Below are 26,335 nucleotides of genomic sequence, written 5' to 3' on the forward strand. Positions count from 1 at the left end.
GAAGGCCCCCCCCTCCCGCCAACACTAAACAAAAAATAAAAGCCCCAGCAGAAAGAAGCGGAACACAATACGTAGCACCCAGGGCAGAGGGGAAGTAAACTACCGATGAGGGGGGAGGGAGGGGAACCTCCAGTAAAAACCATTGTAAATAAGACACAAACGTGTTTGCAAATATCAGATACACTTAAGCTGTTACTCTGTAAAAACTGGAAATACTAATACAAACATTTTTTACAAAAATGAAATTTGATACCAGCATATTAAATAGGATAGAACCAATGATAGATCTGTTGGTTCACCAGTGTTAACTTAGTGGGAACGGAAAGAGAATCCACTGCAGATGATGCTCGGCTATGATTAGATAGATTAGAATTGAGCCATGTGAGTGTCATCCCACCCAGCTTGTACAACAGTGGTGAGGCAGTATAAGAGGGTGGTGTGATAATCATATCAAAGGCTGCAGACATATCAAGAAGGATGTCATTTGTGACTTTGAACAGTTGGGTCGAAATCTGATCGGAGGGTTCCAAACATAGAGTTTTGTGGGATTTGGGAGGGAACCAAGCCTTGAAGAGATAAGGGTGGTTACAGAAAGGTAGTTCTTTTGCAGGAGTGGAGGGGGTCAAGGGTCGTTTTGATTTTTAGGTGGAGGCGATAACCGATTTGAAGGAGAGGTGGCAGAATCTGAGCAGGGAACACCAAGCTGACATGGGAAGTTAGTTGGTTAGTAATTCAGCCAGAATAGGGTGAAGAGAACAGGAGGTCGTCTCATGGTCAATATGTATTTGGATACGGTATGATAGGAGTTAGAAGAGAAACTATAGAAAGGTGTCTGCTCAGGGCTAGGACAGGAGGGGGCCTTAGAGGAAGTTTGATTTGGTGGGCATGGGGAAGAACTCATTGAATTATCTCAATATTGGTGATAAAGAAATGCATGAGTTACTTGTACCGTTCGAGGCGAGGATGGAGGAAACAAGAAAGGTTTAAGAAGATGATTTTCAGTAGAGAAAAGCCAGGGAGGTTGCCTTTTCACTCCCAAGATGATCCTGGAACAGTGAGCAATTTTGACAGATGAGATCAGGACCCTATGGTGTTTAATGCAATCCAGAAGGTCTGGCAATGAGTGACTGAACCAGTTGTCCATTATATTTGTTAAAGACTGTGTCCCTTGGATTTGGGAAGTGGAAATGAGGACCATGCCAGAAGAATGGCCAGAAATGGAAGAGAAAATAATTGTTTTAATGGGGATTTGAAAGGTGGATGGATTTGTCTATTGTGTCCAATAAATTAGTAGCATTGGAAATGTCATGGTGAATGGAGGGCCAAAGGCCTAAGCGGTTGTATTTTTCAAAACACTGTGAATTTGGGAGCTTTTTCCAGGGGTGCACACAGGAAGTAGGGTTGGGAGGGGAAACAGGTTCCAGATGGAGAGCGATATTCGGAACTAATCAGAGATGGCCTCTGTGATTGATATTATGGAACTGCGAGGCTACGTGAGACGGCAAAGTCAAGTGAGCTGAGGGCAGGAGGGGGATGGCGGCAGTTGGGGGGGGCAGTGGGGGCTGGGACTTATGAATATCGGTTTGGGAACTTACATGGAAGGAGAGATGGGGGAGTATATAAGGTCAGTGAACCCAGAGGGGAGAGAACATGATGAATTGGTTGAGCCCACCCAGAATGAGAAGTTGCTTGGTGCTGAAGGAGTGAAGCAGTGAAGATGGGAAGCGGTGGTGTAGTGGTATTGTCACTGGACCAATAATCCAGAGACCAGAGTGAACAATAGAACATTACAGCGCAGTATAGGCCCTTCGGCCCTCGATTTTGCGCTGACCTGTGAAACCAATCTAAAGCACATCTACACTTCCATTATCATCCATATGTTTGTCCAATGACCATTTAAATGCCCTTAATGTTGGCGAGTCCACTACTGTTGCAGGCAGGGCACCCCCCCCCCCCCCCCCACTACTCTCTGAGTAAAGAACCTACCTCTGACATCTGTCCTATATCTATCTCCCCTCAATTTAAAGCTATGTCCCCTTGTGCTAGCCATCACCATCCAAGGAAAAAGGCTCTCACTGTCCACCCTATCTAATCCTCTGACCATCTTGTATGCTTCTATTAAGTCACCTCTTAAACCTTCTCTCTAATGAAAACAGCCTCAAGTCCCTCAGCCTTGCCTCATAAGATCTTCCCTCCATACCAGGCAACATCCTGATAAATCTCCTCTGCACCCTTTCCAATGCTTCCACATCCTTCCTATAATGCGGCGACCAGAATTGCACGCAATACTCCAAATGCGGCCGCACCAGAGTTTTGTACAGCTGCAACATGACCTCATGGCTCCGAAACTCAATCCCTCTGCCAATAAATGCTAACACACCGTATGCCTTCTTCACAACCCTATCAACCTGGGTGGCAACTTTCAAGGATCTATGTACATGGACACCGCAGATCTCTCTGCTCATCCACACTACCAAGAATCTTACCATTAGCCCAGTTCTCTGTATTCTTGTTACTCCTTCCAAAATGAATCACCTCACACTTTTCTGCATTAAACTCCATTTGCCACTTCTCAGCCCAGCTCTGCAGCTTATCTATGCCCCTGTAACCTGCAGCATCCTTCCGCACTATCCACAACTCCACCGACTTTAGTGTCATCTGCAAATTTACTCACCCATCCTTCTACGCCCTCCTCCAGGTCATTTATAAAAATAACAAACAGTAGTGGCCCCAAAACAGATCCTTGTGGTACACCACTAGTAAGTGAACTCCAGGCTGAACATTTCCCATCAACCACCATCCTCTGTCTCCTTACAGCTAGCCAATTTCTGATCCAAACCGCTAAATCACCCTCAATTCCATGCCTCCGTATTTTCTGCATAGCCTACTGTGGGGAACCTTATCAAACGCTTTACTGAAATCCAAATATACCACATCAACTGCTTTACCCTCGTCCACCTGTTTGGTCACCTTCTGAAAGAACTCAATAAGGTTTGTGAGGCACGACCTACCCTTCACAAAACCGTGTTGACTATCCCTAATCAAATTATTCCTTTCTAGATGATTATAAATCCTATCTCTTATAATCCTTTCCAAGACTTTGCCCACAACAGAAGTAAGGCTCACTGGTCTATAGTTACCGGGGTTGTCTCTAATCCCCTTCCTGAACAAGGGGACAACATTTGCTATCCTCCAGTCTTCTGGCACTATTCCTGTAGACAATGACGGCATAACGCAGTAGCTGTTCCTTGAACAAGCTCCACATTTCAATTGTGCCCATCCACAGGGTGATGCTCTGGGGTCCCGGGTTCGAACCCCATCATGCAGAAATTTGAATTCAATAAAAATTTGTAATCAAAAGTCTAATGTTGACCATGAAACCATTGCCGATTGTCGTAAAAACCCATCTGGTTTACTAATGTCTTTCAGGGAAGGAAATCTGCCCTTACCCGGTCTGGTCTGTGTCATGATATGCAGACATACAGATAATGATAGACAGGCACAGACAGGGAGCTAATGAACACAGAGAACAGGACATGACCAATGAGCAGGCAGGACACTCGGGTGGTATCTCACTATAAAAGGCACAAGGCACTCGCACTCCGCCTCTTTCCACTGATGAACATCTCCAGAGTGAGTCAGGGTGTATGTCCAGTATCACACCTCCAGCACGTGGCTAAGAGCTAGTCTGGTTCAGTCAGACAGAGTAACCACACTTAGGTTAGCAGAGAGTCGAACTCCTAGAGAACTGTGCTACTCGTTCAATAAATCAGATTGAACTAACTTCAAGGTCTGGAGTATCTTTTCGTTAAAGCTGCATCCAGTTGCAGTTTGTGTTATCCCAGAGTACATAACACATAATGCTACCAGGAGACTGCTTAATCAAGGTGGTTTACCTCAGTCCGTTCAGTGACGACCAGCGAATGTATCCCGGCGCCATGGAGAAGATTCGGGCTCCTCACCAGCTCAGGATCTCCGGCAATCTCAGTGCGAACTGGCAGACATTCAAGCAAAAGTTTCTGCTGTTCATCGAAGCATCAGACCTCGTGGGTGCGTCTGATGCAAGGAAGATTGCGCTTCTCCTCTCACCAGCGGATGATCAAGCCATCGAACTCTTCAACTCTTTTCACTTCACTGAAGACCAGGACAAGACAAAGTTTCAGACCATCCTGGACAAGTTTGACAGTCAACTGTGAAATGGACACCAATGAAATCTTCGAGCGCTACATAGTCACACAGCGTCTTCAAGGTAAAGATGAATCTTTCAACTCCTTCTTAACTAACCTCCGCCTGCAAGCACTGTCCTGCAACTTTGATAATATTGTCACTTCATGATCAGAGACCAAATCGTTTTTGGAGTTCACTCTGATCCTCTGAGAGAGCAGCTACTGAAAATGAAGCAAATGACCCTGCCAGTCGCGATTGAAACATGCACAGTGCATGAGCACACCAAAAATCGCTATGCCCAGTACAAATCGGCTGAAAATGAGAAACTTGCCTCCCACGAGGCAGAGAGTGTGCAGGCCATCTCTCGGATGCAGTGCCTCAGCATTGATGTAAGTGGCCATTTTGCGCGCTTTTCCCGGGGCCCCACGCATGCGCGATGCGAACGGGATAACGAAGCGGCCGACACCTGCACTGCGCATGCGCGACGACGAGCGGAACGTCAGGATGCCGACGTCATGATGTGCTCGAACTGCGGCAACGCCCACTTAAAGAAACACTGCCCTACAAGAGGCAGGCGATGTTTAAACTGCAGGAAGCCTGGACACTATGCAGCCTTGTGCAGGTCTGCACCACCAGTCAGGGGCCAGCACTCCCAATTCCGACGACGGCGCGTTCAGAGTGTGCAACAACGATTACAGGATTCTGATCCTGGAAGCACAACGGATCCAGAGGAAGAATGCCTGGACTCCGCCTACTGTGTGGGCATCATTAGCAAATGTGAATATGCCACATCCAACTCATCACAAATTCAATCCATCCTCGCTGTGGATTCTGCGGACGAATGGCATGCGGTGATGCAGGTCAACCACTGCTCTATCCAGTTTAAGCTGGACACAGGTGCTTCTGCCAACCTCCTCTCACAGGCAGATTTCAAACGCATCAAGAAGCCCCCCAAGGTGTGTCCAGCAGCCTGCAGGCTCCAGGACTACAATGGAAATGCCATCACGGCACTAGGATCCTGCCATCTACTCGTCTCCAACCGGAGCACCCATGCACGGTTACGTTTTGAAATTGTCAAGCCAGACAGGGCATCCGTATTTGGCGCGCATGCCTGCAAGCAGCTGAACCTCTTGCAGCGGGTTTACACAACGACATCCTCCAATGTGGATCTTCAGGCCGGCATTGACGACATCCTCGCTCAGTGTCCGGATGTGTTCGACGGGATGGGCAATCTCCCATATCAATACAAGATTCTGCTACGACCTGATGCCAAGCCAGTGGTCCACGCACCACGCCGGGTCCCGGCTCCGCTGAGGGAGCGCCTGAAGGCACAGCGCAAGGATCTTCAGCAACATGGCATCATTTCCAAGGTAACCGAACCGACTGACTGTGTCAGCTCGATGGTATGTGTTAGAAAGCCTTCAGGAGACCTGCGCATCTGCATTGATCCCAAGGATCTCAAATAAGAATATAATGCGTGAACACTACCACATCGAAGCGGGAGGAACTCACCAGTGAGATGGCACACGCACGTTTTTTCACCAAGTTAGATGCGTCCCATGGATTTTGGCAAATCCAGCTGGATGAGTCCAGCCGACGGCTCTGCACCTTCAACACACTGTTTGGCAGATACTGCTATAATCGCATGCAGTTTGGTATTGTCTCGGCATCGGAGATCTTCCATCGCATCATGGAGCAGATGATGGAGGGCATTGAAGGGGTTCGTGTGTACGTGGACGACATCATCATATGGTCCACGGCCCCTGAAGAGCATGTTTCCCATCTCCAGCAGATATTCCGCCGTGTCCATGCCAATGGCCTCAAGCTGAACAGGTCCAAATGTTGCTTTGGCATGTCGACACAAGTCCCTAGGTGACCAGATCTCTCAGCAGGGTGTGCACCTGGACACAGACAAGGTCAAGGCCATCAAAGCCATGAAGGTCCCTGAAGACAAGAAGACGGTGTTGCGCTTCCTGGGCATGGTCAATTTTCTGGGCAAGTTCATCCCAAACCTCGCCTCACACACCACGGCCCTACAAAACCTAGTGAAAAAGTCCACTGCCTTTGAGTGGAAGGCAGCACATCAGGCAGAATGGTTGGAGCTGAATGCCAAGCTCACCACTGTACCTGTCTTGGCATTTTTCGACCCAGACAGGGAGACGAAGATCTCGACAGATGCGAGCCAGAATGGCATCGGTGCGGTGCTGCTTCAACGCGATGACACTTCATCCTGGGCACCGGTAGCCTACGCATTGAGGGCCATGACGCCCACCGAAACAAGGTATGCGCAAATAGAGAACGAATGCCTGGGTCTTCTCGCTGGCATTCTCAAGTTTCATGACTGTCTACGGCCTGCCGACATTCACTGTCGAGACGGATCATAGGCCTCTGGTCCACATTATCCACAAGGACCTGAACGACATGATGCTTCGGTTGCAGCGCATCGTCCTCAAACTCAGAAGGTACGACTTTGACTTGCTGTACACGCCTGGCAAGGAGCTCATCATCGCTGATGCATTGTCCCGCTCCATCACATTGCCTCGTGAACCGCTGGAAATCATCGGGCAGATTGAATCACAGGTGCAGCTGTGTGCTAGCACCCTCCCGGCGTCTGATGAGAAGGTGGTTCGTATCCGCGAGGAGACAGCCAAAGACCCCCTCTTGCAGCGTGTCATGCACCACCTTGCCAATGGCTGGCAGAAAGGGCAGTGCCCTCAATTTTACAATGTAAAGGACGACCTGACGGTGATTGATGGTATCCTCAAGCTGGACCGGATTGTCATTCCACTCAGTCTCCAGAGCTTGGTGCTCCGCCAAATCCATGAAGGACACCTGGGCGTCGAGAAGTGCAGACGCAGAGCCAGGCAGGCTGTCTACTGGCCGGTATTAGCCAGGACATCTCGAACATGGTCCTCAACTGTGCGACCTGTCAATGCTTCCAGTCAGCGCAGAGCAACGAGACGCTCCAGCAGCATGAAATAGAGACTGCCCCGTGGTCCAAGGTTGGCATCGACCTCTTTCATGCTAATGGTCGTGACTACGTGTTGATTATTGACTATTTCTCCAATTACCCTGAAGTCGCGAAGCTCTCAGACCTCACATCTCGGACCGTCATCAAGGCTTGTAAGGAGTCGTTCTCCAGGCATGATATCCCACTCACTGTCATGAGTGACTGGCCCGTGCTTCAACAGCCACGAGTGGTCTATGTTTGCCAAGTCATACCATTTCAAATATGTCACTTCCAGCCAACACTATCCGCAGGCCAATGGGAAGGTTGAAAAAGGGGTGCACATTGTGAAACAGCTCATCTGCAAGGCCACGGATCCTGTTTCTGACATCTACCTCGCGCTGCTTGCATCCAGGGCGACCCCACTGGCCACTGGCATGTCGCCGGCTCAGCTCCTGATGAACAGGGACCTGCGGATGACACTTCCAGCCATACAATTGCCCAACCTGGATCACCTTCTGGTGCTGCAGAAGGTGTAGCAGCTCCGAAACCAGCAAAAGCAGGGCTATGATGCTCATGGCACCGATCTGCCCGTGTTATCCCTGGCAGACACTGTCAGGATCAAGATGCCGGATGGTGGCTGGTCTGCTCCAGCTGTCGTTGTTCGACAGGCTGCGCCCCGCTCGTATTTTGTACGTATGGCTGATGGGTCTGTTGTGCGATGAAACAGACGGGCATTGCGCAAAGTTGCCTGCCCGCAACCGCTTGCTTCTCCGTTTCTGTCTGTTGTTTTGCCACCTCCTGATACCTCGAACTATGAGGCCACCAGTCAGTCAGCCTTCCATCCCGCCTGTCAAGGCGTCGTCCCCACCACCACCACCTCTCCGGCGATCGACAAGGATCAGACACAAGCCCCAGAGACTGGACTTATGAACATTTGTTTTGTTTGCTATGTTCTGTTTTCTCACATTAGGCAGCTGTCTTCACATGTAAATACATTCACATATGCCACCGCTTGTAAATATGCTAATATATGCCACCACATGTAAGTACGTTCCCATGTGCCGAAAAAACATTTTTTAAAAAAGGGAGATGTCATGATATGCAGACATGCAGATAATGATATATAGACAGGCAGCTAATGAACACAGAAAACAGGACATGACCAATAAGCAGGCAGGACACTCAGGGGTGGTAGTTCACTATAAAAGGCACGAGGCATTCACACTCCACCTCCTTCCACTGATGAACATCTCCAGAGTGAGTCAGGGTGTATGTACAGTATAACACCTCCAGCATGTGGCTAAGAGCTAGTCTGGTTCAGTCAGACAGAGTAACCACACTTAGGTTAGCAGAGAGTCGAACACATTGAGAACTGTGCTACTGGTTCAATAAATCAGATTGAACTAACTTCAAAGTCTGGAGTATCTTTTGGTTAAAGCTGCATCCAGTTGCAGCCTGTGTTATCCCAGAGTACATAATGCATCAGTCTGCATGTGACGCCCCCCCCCCCCCCACTGAAATGAAAATGTTATCGTACATTAAAAATAATTAAAGTTTACTTCACACTTTAGCTTATAAAGACCCATGCTGTTAACTCGGATAACTTATAATGTTTTACTTTCCACACCCCTACCCACCACGCAACAAAGAGTTTCCTTTTCGTACAAAATCTTAATTCATTCGCTTTTCCTGGGATAAACCCAAAGGTGTGCCACAGTTCTCCAGATCTCACTTTAATTCTCCCAGTGTTCCAGCTATTGTCCAAGCACTCTGGCTTCACAGCACCAGGGTCCCAGATTCGATTCCCGGCTTGGGTCACTGGCTGTGCAGAGTCTGCATGTTCTCCCCGTGTCTGCATGGGATTACTCCTGGATCTCCAGTTTCCTCCCACAAGTCCCGAAAGACGTACTGTTAGGTCAATTGGACACACCGAATACTCCCTCCATTCACCCGAACAGGCGCCGGAATGTGGCGACTAGGGGCTTTTCACAGTAACTTCATTGCAGCGTTAATGTAAGCCTACTTGTGACAATAAAGATTATTATTATTAGGTAAAATTCTTTAGGGGTCCTTTATTAACTTTTTGGTGACAAAAACAACTCTCTACGTTTTCTTTACAAACTTTGAATCATAGAATCCCCACAGTGCAGAAGGAGGCCATTCAGCCCATTGAGACTGCATTGACCCTCCGAAATAACATCCTACCCAGGTCCACTACCCCAACCCTATCCCTATAACTCCACCGGAAACCCACACTGACACAGAGAATATGCAAACTCCACACACAGTCATCTGACGTCGGAATCGTACCTGGGTCCCTGGTGCTGTGAGACAGCAGTGCTAACCACTACTTCATGAATATGGATTTTTCAGTTCAATCATGGGCTTCACTGCCTTCTTGCTGAAGAGGTTAAAACATCAAGATTACCCTCTGGTTCGAATGTGCCCTTTATTCTTCCATAATTTCTGTCTAGCAGCTGGTCCCACAGCTGATTATTCAAGCTGACTGATTTCTGCCACAAGGCTTTGGGAGGACCACTATAGATTTCTTCTACTAACTGCAAACTAAAGCATGAAAACCAAACTGAACTGCCTCTCTGTCCCCAAACTGAACCACCTGCTTTTGACAGCAAACGGTGAATCAACACAATGACATTTAACCAAGGCTCCACCCTGAATCACTACCTCTGGCTATGTGATATGCTTTGGGATGATTTAACCAAAAATACAAATAATTATTTTCCCTTCAATCAATTTCTAGTGGAGTCTTATGAACCTCATTCCCAGAACATTTTTGATTTCTTTCACCATTTCAAGCTAAAAAGGTAGGGAAAATTCTTAGAAAACACACAGTTTGGAGGGAACTGTGGAAACGGGAATTAAGAAAAGTAACTGGAAATAAGGGGAAACTTTGAAAAAAGATGACAATGAAAGCTGAAGTAAAATATTTTATATGAAGATGCAAGAAAAGTTTGCACTCTATAAATCGCCTCCTACCTTTTCAGATTTGGGAATATAGTTGAAAAACATTTTGTTTCTTTGTGTTTAAGTAATTAAAACTGTTCTCTACCGATGCATTCTTGATAATTTGAGGTTTATTCTATCCATTTTGAGCACTAGAATTCACCAATTGTGGTTGAAGCAAAAACGTTTCTGCATACAATGGTTTTAATTTCCCCAACCGCTTCCAGTATTGTTCAGAAAGTTTGTCTACTTTATTGAAATTGTTCAAATGGAGAATCTAGGTAATACAGAATCAGTGTTTTGGGCAGTACGGTAGCACAGTGGTTAGCACAGCTGCTTCACAGCTCCAGGTTCAATTCTCAGTGGACCACTGTGCAGAGCCTTGTATCTGCGTGGGTTTCCCCCGGGTGCTCCGGTTTCCTCCCACAGTCCAAGGATGTGCAGGTTCAGTGGATTGACCATGCTAAATTGCCCTTGGTGTCCAAAAAGGTTAGGTGAGATTACTGGGTTACGGGGATAGGGTGAAGGTGTGGGCTTGGGTAGGGTGCTCTTTCCAAGGGCTGGTGTTGACTCTATGGGCCGAATGGCCTCCTTCTAACTGTAAATTCTATGATTCTCTGAACTGCTAGCTTTTATGGAGTTAACGATAGACACCCTGGTTCTATTCAGAAGTACAGAAATGGGTCACTCGTTATCACAGAATGACAGAATAATACAGCACAGAAGAGGCCCGTCAGCCCCTCGAATCTGCACCGACGCGTGAAGAGCACATGACCTGCCTACGTAATCCCATTTGCCAGCACTTGGTCCATAGCCTTGAATGTTATGACTATTTAAGGTTTTTTTTTTCACCATCAACTCTGACCTTGTAAGATAAACTATAGGTTAACATTTAATTCTAAGATTGTTTGAATTGTATTTACTTCAGGGTTGCTTATCAGTTTCTCAATCTGATTCCCCCATTTACCTATAGTTAAAACTTTAATTCCGAAAACTAAAAATTATGCTCTAAAAGCATAAATCATGAACTGGATTTTTGTAACAGTATAGAAAAGTGATCCTTCGCATTGAAACTCCTTTGTACAATTGGTTTGAAATTTACAGAAGATCATATGTTCAAGGCAGGTGATCTGATAACACCCACCAATCGCCTGAGTAAGATGCAAATTTTCTGTTGCTGAGATTTTAAAGGTTTACATTTGTTTGGACTGTAATGATACAAATTGGTTATCAGTAAATCTTGACTACTACTTGGAAAATACTTTGCACTACACTGAAAGCCATATTGTAAACTTTGGAATAGTACTATTGAAATTCAGAACATTTGACTTTACTATATATCATGATTCTGATGTTGTAGCCACCCCAAAGGCTTGATTTTGTTTCTAATTGTTTCTAACCGGTTCATTAATGTCAATTTCCATACCTGTTACAAGATTTATATTAAAATATATATGAACTATTTTTCATGCATTATGATTTTCATAAATCTATTTAACCAGGTGTAGTTTATAAAATATGGGATTAAGAAAGATAACTTCATATCAATTCAATTTGGTTATTATGGGATGGCCCCGTGAGGGAGGTGCACATCTCTGTTTAAAAAGGTGTATTTTCTCTTTCACAGTGGCTTTCAACATGCTGGGGTAAATTTCAAAAGTTCTGGTGGCTGTAGTTCAAGTGGCCATTTTTTTTTCCATAAGTGAACCGAGTATGGAATTAGTGTATCATTTCGGAGTGGATTCACAACTGAGATTAATCCTGCACTCATTTTATTTCCATAAATTTAGCCCTTTTCCAGCTGAGGATAATTACAATAAGTGGAAATGTATTCCCAGACTAGTCAGGAGAAAGATAATTTGTCATTTGAGTCAGAACGATAAGTATGGAAACTACATGAATGCCCATTTTCTCACCAAATCACGTGATTAGCATTGAGGTCTGAATGGGAGTGGCGTGGCACAAGAAAGTATGTGTTCATGCAAATGAAAGAGAGGAGGAGTGTTTATGGAGAGAGTGCATGTGTATTTGCATAAAATTTGACAGATGTTGAAATCTGAATTGATTTACGTTGCTCATTTCTGTGTAAAGGTGGTGTGCTTTTAAAGTTGTGAAGTTCAAGTAACATCTCCCATGTTTCTTCTTTTCAGATGTGTACTTTTGCCACTGTTGGGAATAAAACCACCTTCACAGAATCTCTTCATTGTCGTAGATTCTGTTGATGAAGGCTGCAACTGTGCAGAAGGGGAGCAAAGGCAAGCAGGCCTGATACGGACTATAGCAGAGCTTCTAGCAAGTCATCACGAGTTCTTCCCACCATGGCTGTTGCTTATCTGCTCTGCCAGGAAACGGAGTAAAATGGTGACAAAAATGTTCACAGGTGAGACATTTCCTCCACCTAATCCTGCTTGTTACACAGACTGATGATCTGGAATGTGCTGCCTGAGAATGTGGTGGAGGCAAGTAATTGAGGCATGTAAAAGATAATTGGCTTGTTATCTGAGAAAGAAGGATATATACAGGGTTATGGGGAGAAGTCGGGGAATGGTACGTGAATTGCTCATTCAGAGCAACACTACAGACTAAATAGCCACCCTCTTTTTGTAATAATTCTGTGAATCTGTGACGACAACAGTGCCATTTTGTCCACTAAATAATTTCATAATGTTAACATGATATGCCATCTGCTCAGAATTCCATCAAGTAGTTTTGTGCTATGGAGCTGCCATAGTTTTTCCTATTTTAGCCCTTCCTCTTCACCTGCCCTTTGTTTGTTCTTTGCTTCTTCCAACTCTTACCTTCCTTATGTCCTTTTACGTTTTGTCAGATGGATGAGGTAGTCAAACCTCCTAAAGATGATATAATGGTCATTCTTCACTGCAGTCCAGGTTGTGAGAAAGCAATGTGTTCCCATTTTGTATTTGAAATCTACATACCAGTTTGCATCCACAAAGCTGGGCATTTTTGTGACACATTCAAAGACTCATAAAGTGATAGTGGCCAGTACCAGGTGGGTCAAATTGTTACACTGGGGAAATGCTGTCAATGCACTGGGAATTACATATTGCAAATAGACCTGTCATGGGGATGTGCACATGCTTTGGAGAAAGGAACTAAATTTGCTCACCACCTATTTTTCGCTAACACTCTGAAATAACGTCAAATCAGTACAAATGATTGGAATTCAGATATAGCTAATTTAGGTGTGATTCTGACACTTAAGTATTGGTGGTGCCAATTGTATGCTTTTCCTATTGCATCTTTATTTCTATTATCCTAATCCATTTATTAACATTTTTCTAGCTTGTAGATGTGTGTAGACAGTTATATAAAGCGGCACTCTGAAAAATAGGTTAATGTTTTGCTTTTTGGCAGTCTGTGTGTAAATTCATTTTTTTTAATTCTCCTCATTTTCAACATTTTCATCAAACAAATAACAAATGAAAAAGCAAACACAATACCAATCCCCCAAACAAAACCCCCCCCTCAATATACAAACCAAAACATCCACCTGTACGTTCCAGGTAAAAAATAAACAGTCAATCAGTAAACAGTGTAGTCAAAGACAACAATAACCCCAACCCCAAACCCCCCCCCCCCACTTCCCTCCCCCCTAAAGTTCAATGGCAACCAATTCTCAAAAATGCATAATAAACATTCTCCATGAATTGTAGACCCCTTCCTTCATCCCCCTCACCTCAAATTTCACCTTCTCGAGATTCAGAAATTCAAGTAGGTCCCCCCGCCAAGCCGAGGCTCAGGGTGGAGAAGCTGACCTCCACCCCAACAGAAGCCGCCTCTGGTCAAATCAACTAAAACATCTGCCCCTGCATCTGCCTGCAGCTCGGGCAGGTCTGACACCCCGAAAATGGCTTCTAGGGGCGCTGGTTCCAAGTACACGTGCAGTATCCCCGAGATGACACTGTAAATCTCCCTCCAATACTTCTCCAGCTTCGGATAGCACCAAAACATATGTACATGGTTTGCGGTCTCCTCCCACAATGCTCACATACGTCCTCTACTTCCTCAAAGAGTCGGCTCATCCTTGCCCTCATGAGATGCGCCCTATACACAACCTTCAGCTGTATCAGCCCCAACCTCTTACATGAGGTTGAGGCGTTCACCCTCCGGAACACCTCACACCACAAACCATCTTCCATCGCCTCCCCCAACTCTTCCTCCCACCTAGCTTTAATCCCCTCCATGGACACCCCATCCTCCCCAAAATCCTCCTGTAGATCGCCGACACCATCCCCTTCTCCCTTCCCCCTGCCGTCAATACCTCTTCCAACAGTGAGGGGATTGGCTCTTTCAGGAAGCTCTGAACCTCCTTCCAAGCAAAGTCTCGGAGCTGTAGGTACCCAAACCATTCCTCTTGCCCCAGTGCATATTTCCCCCCCAACGCTTCCAACCTCGCTAAACATTCTCCTAGGAACAAGTCTTTTAATTCCCTGATCCCCCTCTCCTCCCATCTCCGAAACCTCCCATTCAGCCTCCCTGCCTCAAACCTGTAATTCTCACTGATCGGCATCTCCCCCGGCCCAACCCCTGCAGCTTAAAGTGCTGCCTCAACTTAATATTCACTCTTTTCCAGGTTCAATTTATATCCTGAAAAAGACTCAAATCTTCAGAAAAGTTCCATTATGTTCCCCACCAATGTACTCGGCTCTGATATAAATATATATATTATACATATATGTATATATAATATCTATATATATATATATATATATATATATATATATATATATAAATCAAATCGTCCGCGTACAGAGACATACCCGATGTTCCCCCCCCGCCCTTACCATTCCCTTCCACAGTCACGAGCTCCTTAAGACGATGGCCAAAGGCTCTATCACTAATGCAAATGGCAATGGGGACATAGGAGACCCCTGCTTGGACCCCAGTGCAGAGCAAAGTACCCCAAACTCATGTAATTTGTGCGGACACTCGCCATCATTTCCTTATATAATAGCTTATCCACTCCATAAATCTCGGTCCGATCACAAACCTCTCAAGAATCACCTTCAAATACCCCCATTCTGCTCAATCAAAAATGCCATTTCTGCATCTAGCGCAACCACCATCTCCGTCTCCTTTCCCTCAGTCGGTGACATGATTGCATTTAATAACTTAATACTTGAGATTAGCTGCCATCCTTTCACGAATCCTGTCTGGTCCTCCCTATCATCTTCGGGAAGCCCCCCTCCAATCTAACTGCCAGTACCTTCGGCAGTATCTTTGCGTCAACATTCAGGAGCGATATAGGCCTGTATGACCCACACTCCTTCGGGTCCTTATCTTTCTTTAACAGCAAGGAGATTGAGGCCAGCCCCAATGTTTGTGGTAGCACCCCCTTCTCTATCGCCTCCTCAAACATCCGCACCATCAGTGGCACCAATGTGTCTTTAAAATACTCCACTGGGAACCCATCTAGCTCTGGCACCTTCCCCTATTGCATCCTCCCAATTTCCTCCTTTATCTCCTGTTTCCCCTATCAACCCCTCTAGTGTGGCCCTGACTTCCTCCCCCAGCCTTGGGTACTCCAATCCATCCAGGAACATTTAGAACACAGAACAATACAGTGCAGTACAGGCCCTTCGGCCCACAATGTTGCACCGAAACAAAAGCCATCTAACCTACACTATGCCATTATCATCCATATGTTTATCCAATAAACTTTTAAATGCCCTCAATGTTGGCGAGTTCACTACTGTAGCAGGTAGGGCATTCCACGGCCTCACTACTCTTTGCGTAAAGAACCTACCTCTGACCTCTGTCCTATTTCTTTTACCCCTCAGTTTAAAGTTATGTCCCCTCGTGCCAGCCATTTCCATCCGCGGGAGAAGGCTCTCACTGTCCACCCTATCCAACCCCCTGATCATTTTGTATGCCTCTATTAAGTCTCCTCTTAACCTTCTTCTCTCCAACGAAAACAACCTCAAGCCCATCAGCCTTTCCTCATAAGATTTTCCCTCCATACCAGGCAACATCCTGGTAAATCTCCTCTGCACCTGCTCCAAAGCCTCCACGTCCTTCCTATAATGCGGTGACCAGAACTGTACGCAATACTCCAAATGCGGCCATACCAGAGTTCTGTACAGCTGCAACATGACCTCCCGACTCCGGAACTCAATCCCTCTACCAATAAAGGCCAACACTCCATAGGCCTCCTTCACAACCCTATCAACCTGGGTGGCAACTTTCAGGGATCTATGTACATGGACACCTAGATCCCTCTGCTCATCCACACTTTCAAGAACTTTGCCATTAGCCAAATATTCCGCATTCCTGTTATTCCTTCCAAAGTGAATCACCTCACACTTCTCTACATTAAACGCCATTTGCCACCTCTCAGCCCAGCTCTGCAGCTTATCTATATCCCTCTGTAACCTGCTACATCCTTCCACACTATCGACAACACCACCGACTTTAGTATCGTCTGCAAATTTACTCACCCACCCTCCTGCGCCTTCCTCTAGGTCATTGATAAAAATGACAAACAGCAACGGCCCCAGAACAGATCCTTGTGGTACTCCACTTGTGACTGTACTCCATTCTGAACATTTCCCATCAACCACCACCCTCTGTCTTCTTTCAGCTAGCCAATTTCTGATCCACATCTCTAAATCACCCTCAATCCCCAGCCTCCGTATTTTCTGCAATAGCCTACCGTGGGGAACCTTATCAAACGCTTTGCTGAAATCCATATACACCACATCAACTGCTCTACCCTCATCTACCTGTTCAGTCACCTTCTCAAAGAACTCAATAAGGTTTGTGAGGCATGACCTACCCTTCACAAAGCCATGCTGACTATCCCTGATCATATTATTCCTATCCAGATGATTATAAATCTTGTCTCTTATAATCCCCTCCAAGACTTTACCCACTACAGACGTGAGGCTCACCGGTCTATAGTTGCCGGGGTTGTCTCTGCTCCCCTTTTTGAACAAAGGGACCACATTTGCTATCCTCCAGTCCTCTGGCACTATTCCTGTAGCCAATGATGACATAAAAATCAAAGCCAAAGGTCCAGCAATCTCTTCCCTGGCCTCCCAGAGAATCCTAGGATAAATCCCATCAGGTCCCGGGGACTTATCTATTTTAAGCCTGTCCAGAATTGCCAACACCTCTTCCCTACATACCTCAATGCCATCTATTCTATTAGCCTGGGGCTCAGCATTCTCCTCCACAACATTATCTTTTTCCTGAGTGAATACTGACGCAAAATATTCATTTAGTATCTCGCCTATCTCTTCAGACTCCACACACAATTTCCCATCCCTGTCCTTGACTGGTCCTCTTTCCCTAGTCATTCGCTTATTCCTGACATACCTATAGAAAGCTTTAGGGTTTTCCTTGATCCTTCCTGCCAAATACTTCTCATGTCCCCTCCTTGCTCGTCTTAGCTCTCTCTTTAGATCCTTCCTCGCTATCTTGTAACTATCCATCGCCCCAACTGAAACTTCACACCTCATCTTCACATAGGCCTCCTTCCTCTTAACAAGAGATTCCACTTCCTTGGTAAACCACGGTTCCCTCGCTCGACGCCTTCCTCCCTGCCTGACCGGTACATACTTATCAAGAACACGCAGTCGCTGATCCTTGAACAAGCCCCACTTATTCAGTGTGCCCAACAGTTGCAGCCTACTTCGCCACCTTATCCCCCCCAAGTCACGTCTAATGGCATCATAATTGCCCTTCCCCCAGCTATAACTCTTGCCCTGCGGTGTATACTTATCCCTTTCCATCATTAACGTAAACGTCACCGAATTGTGGTCACTGTCCCCAAAGTGCTCTCCTACCTCCAAATCCAACACCTGGCCTGGTTCATTACCCAAAACCAAATCCAACGTGGCCTCGCCTCTTGTTGGCCTGTCAACATATTGTTTCAGGAAACTCTCCTGCACACACTGTACAAAAAACGACCCATCTGTTGTACTCGAACTATATCTTTTCCAGTCAATATTTGGAAAGTTAAAGTCTCCCATAATAACTACCCTGTTACTTTCGCTCATATCCAGAATCATCTTCGCCATCCTTTCCTCTACATCCCTAGAACTATTAGGAGGCCTATAAAAAACTCCCAACAGGGTGACCTCTCCTTTCCTGTTTCTAACTTCAGCCCATACTACCTCGGAAGAAGAGTCCCCATCTAGCATCCTCTCCGCCACCGTAATACTGCTCTTGACTAGCAGCGCCACACCTCCCCCTCTTTTGCCTCCTTCTCTGAGCTTACTAAAACACCTAAACCCCGGAACCTGCAACATCCATTCCTGTCCCTGCTCTATCCATGTCTCCGAAATGGCCTCAACATCGAAGTCCCAGGTACCAACCCATGCTGCCAGTTCCCCTACCTTGTTTCGTATACTCCTGGCATTGAAGTAGACACACTTCAAACCACCTACCTGAACACTGGCCCCCTCCTGCGACGTCAAATCTGTGCTCCTGACCTCTATACTCTCATTCTCCCTTACCCTAAAACTACAATCCAGGTTCCCATGCCCCTGCTGCATTGGTTTAAACCCCCCCAAAGAGCACTAACAAATCTCCCCCCCCAGGGTATTTGTGCCCCTCAGGTTCAGATGTAGACCATCCTGTCTGTAGAGGTCCCACCTTCCCCAGAAAGAGCCCCAGTTATCCAGAAATCTGAATCCCTCCCGCCTGCACCATCCCTGTAGCCACGTGTTTAAATGCTCTCTCTCCCTATTCCTCATCTCACTATCACGTGGCACGGGCAACAACCCAGAGATAACAACTCTGTTTGTTCTAGTTCTGAGCTTCCATCCTAGCTCCCTGAAAGCCTGCCTGACATCCTTGTCCCCTTTCCTACCTATGTCGTTAGTGCCAATGTGGACCACAACTTGGGGCTGCTCCCCCTCCCCCTAAGGACCCGGAAAACACAATCCGAGACATCACGTACCCTTGCACCTGGGAGGCAACATACCAAACGTGAGTCTCTCTCGCTCCCACAAAATCTCCTATCTGTGCCCCTGACTATAGAGTCCCCAATTACTAATGCTCTGCTCCTCTCCTCCCTTCCCTTCTGAGCAACAGGGACAGACTCCGTGCCAGAGGCCCGTACCCCATGGCTTACCCCTGGTAAGTCCCCCCCCCCCCACAAGTATCCAAAGCGGTATACTTGTTTCTCAGGGGTACGACCGCAGGGGATCCCTGCACTGACTGCTTTTTCCCAGTCCCTCTTACAGTTACCCACCTATCTCCAATCTTTGGTGTAACTAATTCCCTGAAGCTGCTATCTATGACTCCTTCTGCCTCCCGAATGATCCGAAGTTCTTCCAACTCCAGCTCCAGTTCCCTAACTCGTTCTTGGAGGAGCTGGAGATGGCAGCACTTCCTGCAGGTAAAATCAGCAGGGACACTAACTGCATCCCTCACCTCAAACATCCTGCAGGATTTGCATCCCCTGATCCTCCCCGGTGGCTCCGACCGATACAAATTTTCCTCAAACACCTTATTAATCTGATCTGGGGCCACCACCAATTTCCCCATCCTATCCCACACCTGGACAATTTCCCTCGTCGCCACTTCCCTCTGAAGTTGGCCTGCCAGCATGCGCCCGTCTTCTCCCCTCACCCATCTCAGTTGCCGCACCGCCTTCCCATGGACAACTATCAAAGCTAGCCTGAAACTCCCTCCTTCTGTCCAAAAGTGCCGCATCTGCATCTATAAACCTTTGACGTTCCTCCTTCTCCTCTTTATCCACCCTGGCCTTAAACAATATCACCTCCCCCCTCACTTCCGCCTTCAGGGCCTCCAATACCACCGCCTGTGGATACTTCCCCCGTGCAGTTAAAGCCGACATACTCCTCAATCACCTTCCTGATCTTCTCACAAAAACTTCGGCCCCCCCAACAACCCCACATCCATTCTCCTCTCTGCTCTACACCCTTTTCCAACACCATGTCCACCCAATCTGACACGTGATCCAAGATTGCTATCAATGAATACTTTGATCCCCAATCCCTGCCAGCAATGCCTTCTCTACTACAAAAAAGTCTATCTTTGAATAAATCTTACTCACAAATCCGGCATCATCCCAGTTAAGGCCATACACACTTGTCAACACCACCAACCTTCCCTCCAATGCAGCTGTTACTATCACATGTCTACCCCGCTGTTCAGCCACCACCTTCTCCATCTGGAACTTCACTCTCTTACCCACCAAAACCGCTACCGCCCGCGCCCTATTGCCGAACCCTGAATGAAATACTTGGCACACCCAGCCCTTCCTGAGCCTGATCTGGTCTTTCACCTTCATGCTGGGTCTCTTTCAGCATGACAACATCGGCCATTAAACTTTTTAGGTGCGCAAACACCCTCAACCTCTTCACTGGCCCTCCCTTCAAACCCCTCACGTTCCACGTAATTATCCTGACCGCGCGCTCGGTCTCTCTCGGTCTCTCTCGGTCTCTCTCGGTCTCTCTCGGTCTCTCTCTCTCTCTCTCTCTCTCTCTCTCTCTCTCTCTCTCTCTCTCTCTCTCTCTCTCTCTCTCTTCCCCCCCCCCCCCCCCCCATGCACCACCACATATCCGTCATCGTCATATCTCCAGGCCCTGCCCACAGGACTTGGCCCACCAGATCCCTTTGTTGTCATCGAACTCCTCCCCCACCCCATCCCAAAATTCCCCCCATCCACTTCCTCTCAAAAACAGCTACCCATTATCGGTCCCCTCCCCCCACTTTTCACACCACCGAGGCCCATTGAAACCTGCTTGACCACAGCAGCTCCCCCCACCACACTCCCGTCCACTAGCCAGCTTTAGCTTGCTATTGTGGTGGCCCCAGCCCAGGCCCCACTCCCAATCCCCTCCACAAAGAAATCCCCTTCAAACAAACAAAGCCAGTGCAAACACACAGACCTCATAAAATTATCATTGCAAAAAAAATCCCACCTCATAAGCTACCCAAATAGGCAACTTCACCCCATTTAACACAAATAATAATGTGAAATAATAAATAGAACAATATACAATATTTCACCCGACCTACCCTCAGTCCAAAACCGATCCTCAGTTCCATTTCTCACGTCTGCTCCAGTCCTGCCTTCACAAATGTCTCCGCTGCTTCCACCGTTTCAAATTACATGTCTTTTGAGTTGTAGGTCTCCCTCAACTTAGCTGGGTACACTGGACTGAACCACATACCGCTGTTATACAGTGCCGTCTTCACTCGTCCGAATGCCGCCCGCCTCCTCGCCAAATCCATGCATAAGTCCTGGTATATACATATACCAGCCCCAGCCCACTGCGCCTTCTGCTTTGCCCAACTCAGGACCTTCTCCTTCATGTGGAACCTATGGAAACAAATAGTCACAGCTCTTGGCACCTCTTCGCCTTTGGTTTGGGCCTCAACGACCGATGAGCCAGATCCAGTTCATACCGGGAGGGATCTTCCCCCTATCCCAACAGCTCCACCAACATCTTGGCAAAGTACTCAGTTGGCCTTGGGCCCTCCAGCCCTTCGGGCTGGCCTACGACCCTCAGATTTTGCCACCTAGATCTGTTTTCCAGGTCCCCCACCTTCGCTCGCAGTCTTTTGTTGGCCTCCACCACCCTCTGCAGCTCCACACCCATCGGGTTGAGCTGATCACTGTGTTTCGACAAGGCCTCCTCCATCCCTTTCAGTTTCTCACCTGCTCCTGCACCTCGGCCGATGTCTTTGACACCCCTGCCATCACTGGGGCAATCACCTCCTCCACCAGCACCTTCATTGCCGCCATTGTCTCCTTCCTCAACACCTCCATGTGCTTTGCAAACTGTTTTTCAAATTCCACAACCATCACCGTGGCCATCTTTTCTGCCATGCACAGTGCGGCCCCACCCAGTGACCCAGCCTCCGCTATCTTTCCACTTGCCAAGCTGATCCTTTCGCTCGACGGCAAACCTTCACTCGCCCCTTCTTCTTGGCGGCTTTCTTTTGGTTTTTGGACATCCCCCTCCTTCCTTATGTCTTCCTGCACTTATTTGTTGAAAACTTGCCCCGGGACCGGGAGTTAAATTCTGAAAATTCAAGCTTCAAGCAGGAGCTGCCCAACGTGCGACTTCCTCCTACATGCCGCCACCGGACGTTCTGTATGTAAATTCAGGCTGTTGTATTTCAGGCTCTGTTACAGTTTGTATTGCCTTTAAAAGCAGTTAACTCTGGAGTAGGTGGGGAAGTTGAGGATTTTGCAAATTATGGTGTTTTAATGCCAGTGTATACATCTTTTTGTTTAAAACATGGTCTTCACCCAGAGGTCAGCTGATTCACAGGCTTGGTTCCCTGCCAGGTGGGGAAAAAGGAGTCCATAGTTACAAGAGTAGGTATGGGGAGCATGCTGCTGAGTTAGTGGGGTTGGCATTCCATATCTTTTCTGAGGTTGGGGTGTTGGGAGTCCCTGTTCCTCATGGGGTCTTTGAGGTGAAAGCATCCCTCCTTCTGGCCCAAAAGCAGTACTGAGAGACAATCTGCCTCTTGCACAAAGTAATCGTCATTTCGCTTTATCTGCTGAATTTACCCAACATTAAACATGAAAGACAGGTAAAATCTGAGGCATGCAACCTGCATAGTGTTTAAATGCTCATCCCACCTCCTTGAAGCAGTGGTGTCCACCCTCGCATCCAGTCTCTTAAAAATGGAAGTGGGTGAGTTGGGATTGGGTTAGCGATTCTTAAATGTCGTTGAGTTGATTAAGCTCTCTCTCATTTGAAATAGTCATTGCCCGCCACTTCTGTGACGCAAATGTTGCTTGCCGTATATCAGATCAGGTCGGAATGGTGTCCAGGTCTTGCTGCTTGTAAACACAGACTGCTTCATTATCTGAGGATTTGCATTTATACACCCAACATGAGCATTTCTACTTATGGCTTTATGATGCTGGGAAGGTCACAGATGGAGCCGAAGTTGGTTGAGCTGAGGACAATGCTATGAGGAACTTTGAGACATTATCTTGGGGCAAAGGTTATTGGCCTACAGCAACCACAACCCTCTTGCTATGTGCCTGATCATCCTTATTCCCATTGACTTCAATTTCGCTGGGGCTGCTTGATGCCACATTCGGACAATTCCTCCTGCCTTGATGTCAGAGGCACTCACTCTTGCCTTACCACTGCAATTCCGCTCTTTTACCCATCTTTGGACAAAGGCTGTTTGAGGCCTGGAATTAAGTGGTCCTGGTGGAACCCAAACAGAGAATATGTGAGCAGGTTAGTGGCATTTGGTAGCACTGACGCAACACCATTTCATCACCATTTTCATGACTTAGAGTAAACTGTTAATTGTATATTAATTGTTTGCAGATGGTGTGCATTAACTGGAGATTCACTTGTGCTGCTATAAATATTGCTTGTTGGATTAGGATTTGTATGGTAGAAATGTGTAACTTTGTAAATAAAATCTCATAAAAGATTGGCTCCAGTTCTATTTTTCTTCAGCTGTCTTTCTGAAGTATTGCATAGATTGAAGGGGTAGCAACAGGCTGATATGGAATTGCCTACTTCTTGAGAGCAGGTGAGCTGGAATATTTTCCACTATTTTGGGTAGATTGGCATTACTTGAACAGTTTGGTCGAGGCACAGCTAGTCCTGGAGTGGGAAGTCTTTAGCACTGTAGCCTGGAACTTATCAGGTTTCCTAGCCTCTGCTGTATCCAGTGAACACAGCCATTCTTTAACAGCATGTAATAATAATAATCGCTTATTGTCACAAATAGGCTTCAATGAAGTTACTGTGAAAAGCCCCTAGTCGCCACATTCCAGCGCCTGTTGGGGAGGCCGGTACGGGAATTAAACCCGCGCTGCTGGTCTCGTTCTGCATTACAAGCCAGCTGTTTAGCCCACTGTGCTAAACCAGGATGTCCAGTGAATCATATTTACGGAAGACTACCTTCTGTGATGGTAGAGATCTCGGGAGACAGATGGATCGTCCACTCAGCACTTCTTGCTGAAAATGGTTGAAAACACTTCAGCCTTAACTTTTGCACTGGTGCTGGGCTCTGCCATGTCTCAGCGTGGGCATGTTTATGGAGCTTCCTCCTCCCATTCGATTTTTAATTGTTCACCATTCAGGTCTGTGTTGCAGGACAATAAAGCTTTGATCTAATTAACTTATTGCAGAATCATTTAGCTCTGTCTATAGCATCAACCTTCCTCTGTTTAAGATACATGCCCTATGTTTAGTAGCGCCATGTTTGCCGCTTGCCTTGTGTTGCTTCTGGCATGCACTTCTACATTCTGTATTTAACCAAGGTTGACCCCCTTAGTTGATGGTAACAGTAGAGTGAAGGATATGCTGGGCTATGAGGTTAAAAATGTGGGGGAATACAATTCTACTGGTGAGCTCCGATGCCTCGTCGATGCGCAGTTTTGATTTGGTAGGTACTTAATTTATCACACTTAGTACAGTGGTAGGGTCACTTGACAGGATGCAGGATGTCCTCAGTGTAAATGAAGAACTTGGCCTTCACAAGAACTGTGCTGTGGTCACTCCTATCAATTCTGCCATGAATAGATTTGTCCATGACAGATAGATTGATGAGGATATGGTGAAACAGACTTTTCATTCATGTTCGTATTCTCACTACCTGCCATTGACGCAGTCTGGAAGCCATGTCATTCAGGATGCAACCAACTCTGTCAGTAGTGAGGCTACCAAACCAATCTTGGGGATGGACATTGCAGTAATTCACTCAGTATATATTCTGTACCTTTCCTACCCTCGATGCTTCTTCTAAGTGGTGCTCAACATGGTGGAATACTGATTAATCAGCTGAGAGAGGTTGGTAGGTATTAATGAACGGAAGATTCCCTTGCCAATGTTTGACCAGACGCCATGAAACTTAATGGAATCTAGAGCCAATGTTGAGAACTCCCAAGGCCACTCCCAATTTGTATACAACTGTGTCATCATCTCCAGCGATTCTGTCCTGTGCATAGGACAGAACATACCCAGGGATCGTGATGGTGGATTCTGGGGTGTTCACTGTAAGGTATGATTCTGTGAATATGACAAAGTTAGGCCATTGCTTGACTAGTCTCAGGAACAGTTCTCCCAATTTTTACACCAGTCGGGCAGCACGGTGGCCTAGTGGTTAGCACAGCTGCCTCATGGCACTGCGGTCCCAGATTCAATCCCAGCTCTGGGTCACTGTCCGTGTGGAGCTTGCCCATTCTCCCCGTGTCATGAGTGGGTTTTGCCCCACAATCCAAAAATGTGCAGAGTAGGTGGATTGGCCACACTAAATTGCCCCTTAATTGGAAAAAATAATTGAGTAATCAAAATTTTAAAAAAAAAATTTTTTTTTCTCCACCAGTCCCCATACGTTGGTGAGGAGGACTTTGCAGAGTCAATTGGGCTGAGTGTTGGTTTGTTGCATCTAGTTTTTTAATTGTTCACCATTCAAGTCTCAAGTGTTGCAGGACAATAAAGCTTTGATCTAATCATCTTATTGCGGGATCACTTAGCTCTGTTTATAGCATCGACCTTCCTCTATTAAGATACATGCCCTATTGGCCGCTTGCCTTGTGTTTTTCTGTTTTGTAGATTTTTCATAATTGCTTAGCTGCACTCACTTGGCACATTGGGCAAGTCAGTAGACAAAGCACTTTGATGCCCTGTTGCATTGTGTATCTGAGCCAAGAGGAGAAAATAAGATTAAATCAGCTCTCCAAAAGTACATTTCTTATTTACCAAAGATGTGTGTTTAGAACACAGAGCATCCTGATTCCCTGGCTAAAGGAAGCAAAATAAAGTCAGGAAATACAGTAGAGTATTTTATATTGATGAATGAATAAGTAATTATGAAATCAAAGATGTGAGGGCTCACATTACCATGAGTACCTGTTCTAATTTACTTGATCTTCTCCACGCGATGCTTTTTGAGCAATTTTACTTATTTTATGAGTAGAATTCTGAATATCTGAGAAATTAAAATCCCAAAGTCTATGAATATACTAAATCTGAAATGAAATATCTGCAGCCATCATTATTAATACAGAACATGAATTTTAAGGATTATAGACTAGATATCTGACTGGTTGGAAAGAGTCAGTTATAGTACTTCGAGTAGGAGCTAATTCTCATTATTAGATAAACTCTGTTTAATGTATAATTTAATGTAACAGACTGAAATTATTTTCTTAGTCAATGTTTGAAGGGAAACATTGAGAATTTATTTACCTCTGATTCAGGAAATAAGCTGAATCTAAGCTGAAAATACAATTTGGGCTCATTTAAGTAGAGATTCCAGTGT

General features: G+C 46.3%; 1 protein-coding gene across 1 annotated transcript in view; it reads left to right on the top strand.

Annotated features, from left to right (window-relative positions):
* The window catches only part of ankrd50 (ankyrin repeat domain 50), a 197,910-nt gene that overhangs the window by 79,279 nt on the left and 92,296 nt on the right, over nucleotides 1-26,335 (top strand). The window contains exon 2 of the mRNA XM_072495683.1: nucleotides 12,232-12,461. Within this exon, the coding sequence (XP_072351784.1) occupies nucleotides 12,232-12,461 (230 nt within the window). The remainder of the gene's footprint in view (nucleotides 1-12,231; nucleotides 12,462-26,335) is intronic.

Source organism: Scyliorhinus torazame, chromosome 3 (genome assembly GCF_047496885.1).
Source record: "Scyliorhinus torazame isolate Kashiwa2021f chromosome 3, sScyTor2.1, whole genome shotgun sequence".
In the NCBI taxonomy this organism is placed as follows: Eukaryota; Metazoa; Chordata; class Chondrichthyes; order Carcharhiniformes; family Scyliorhinidae; genus Scyliorhinus; species Scyliorhinus torazame.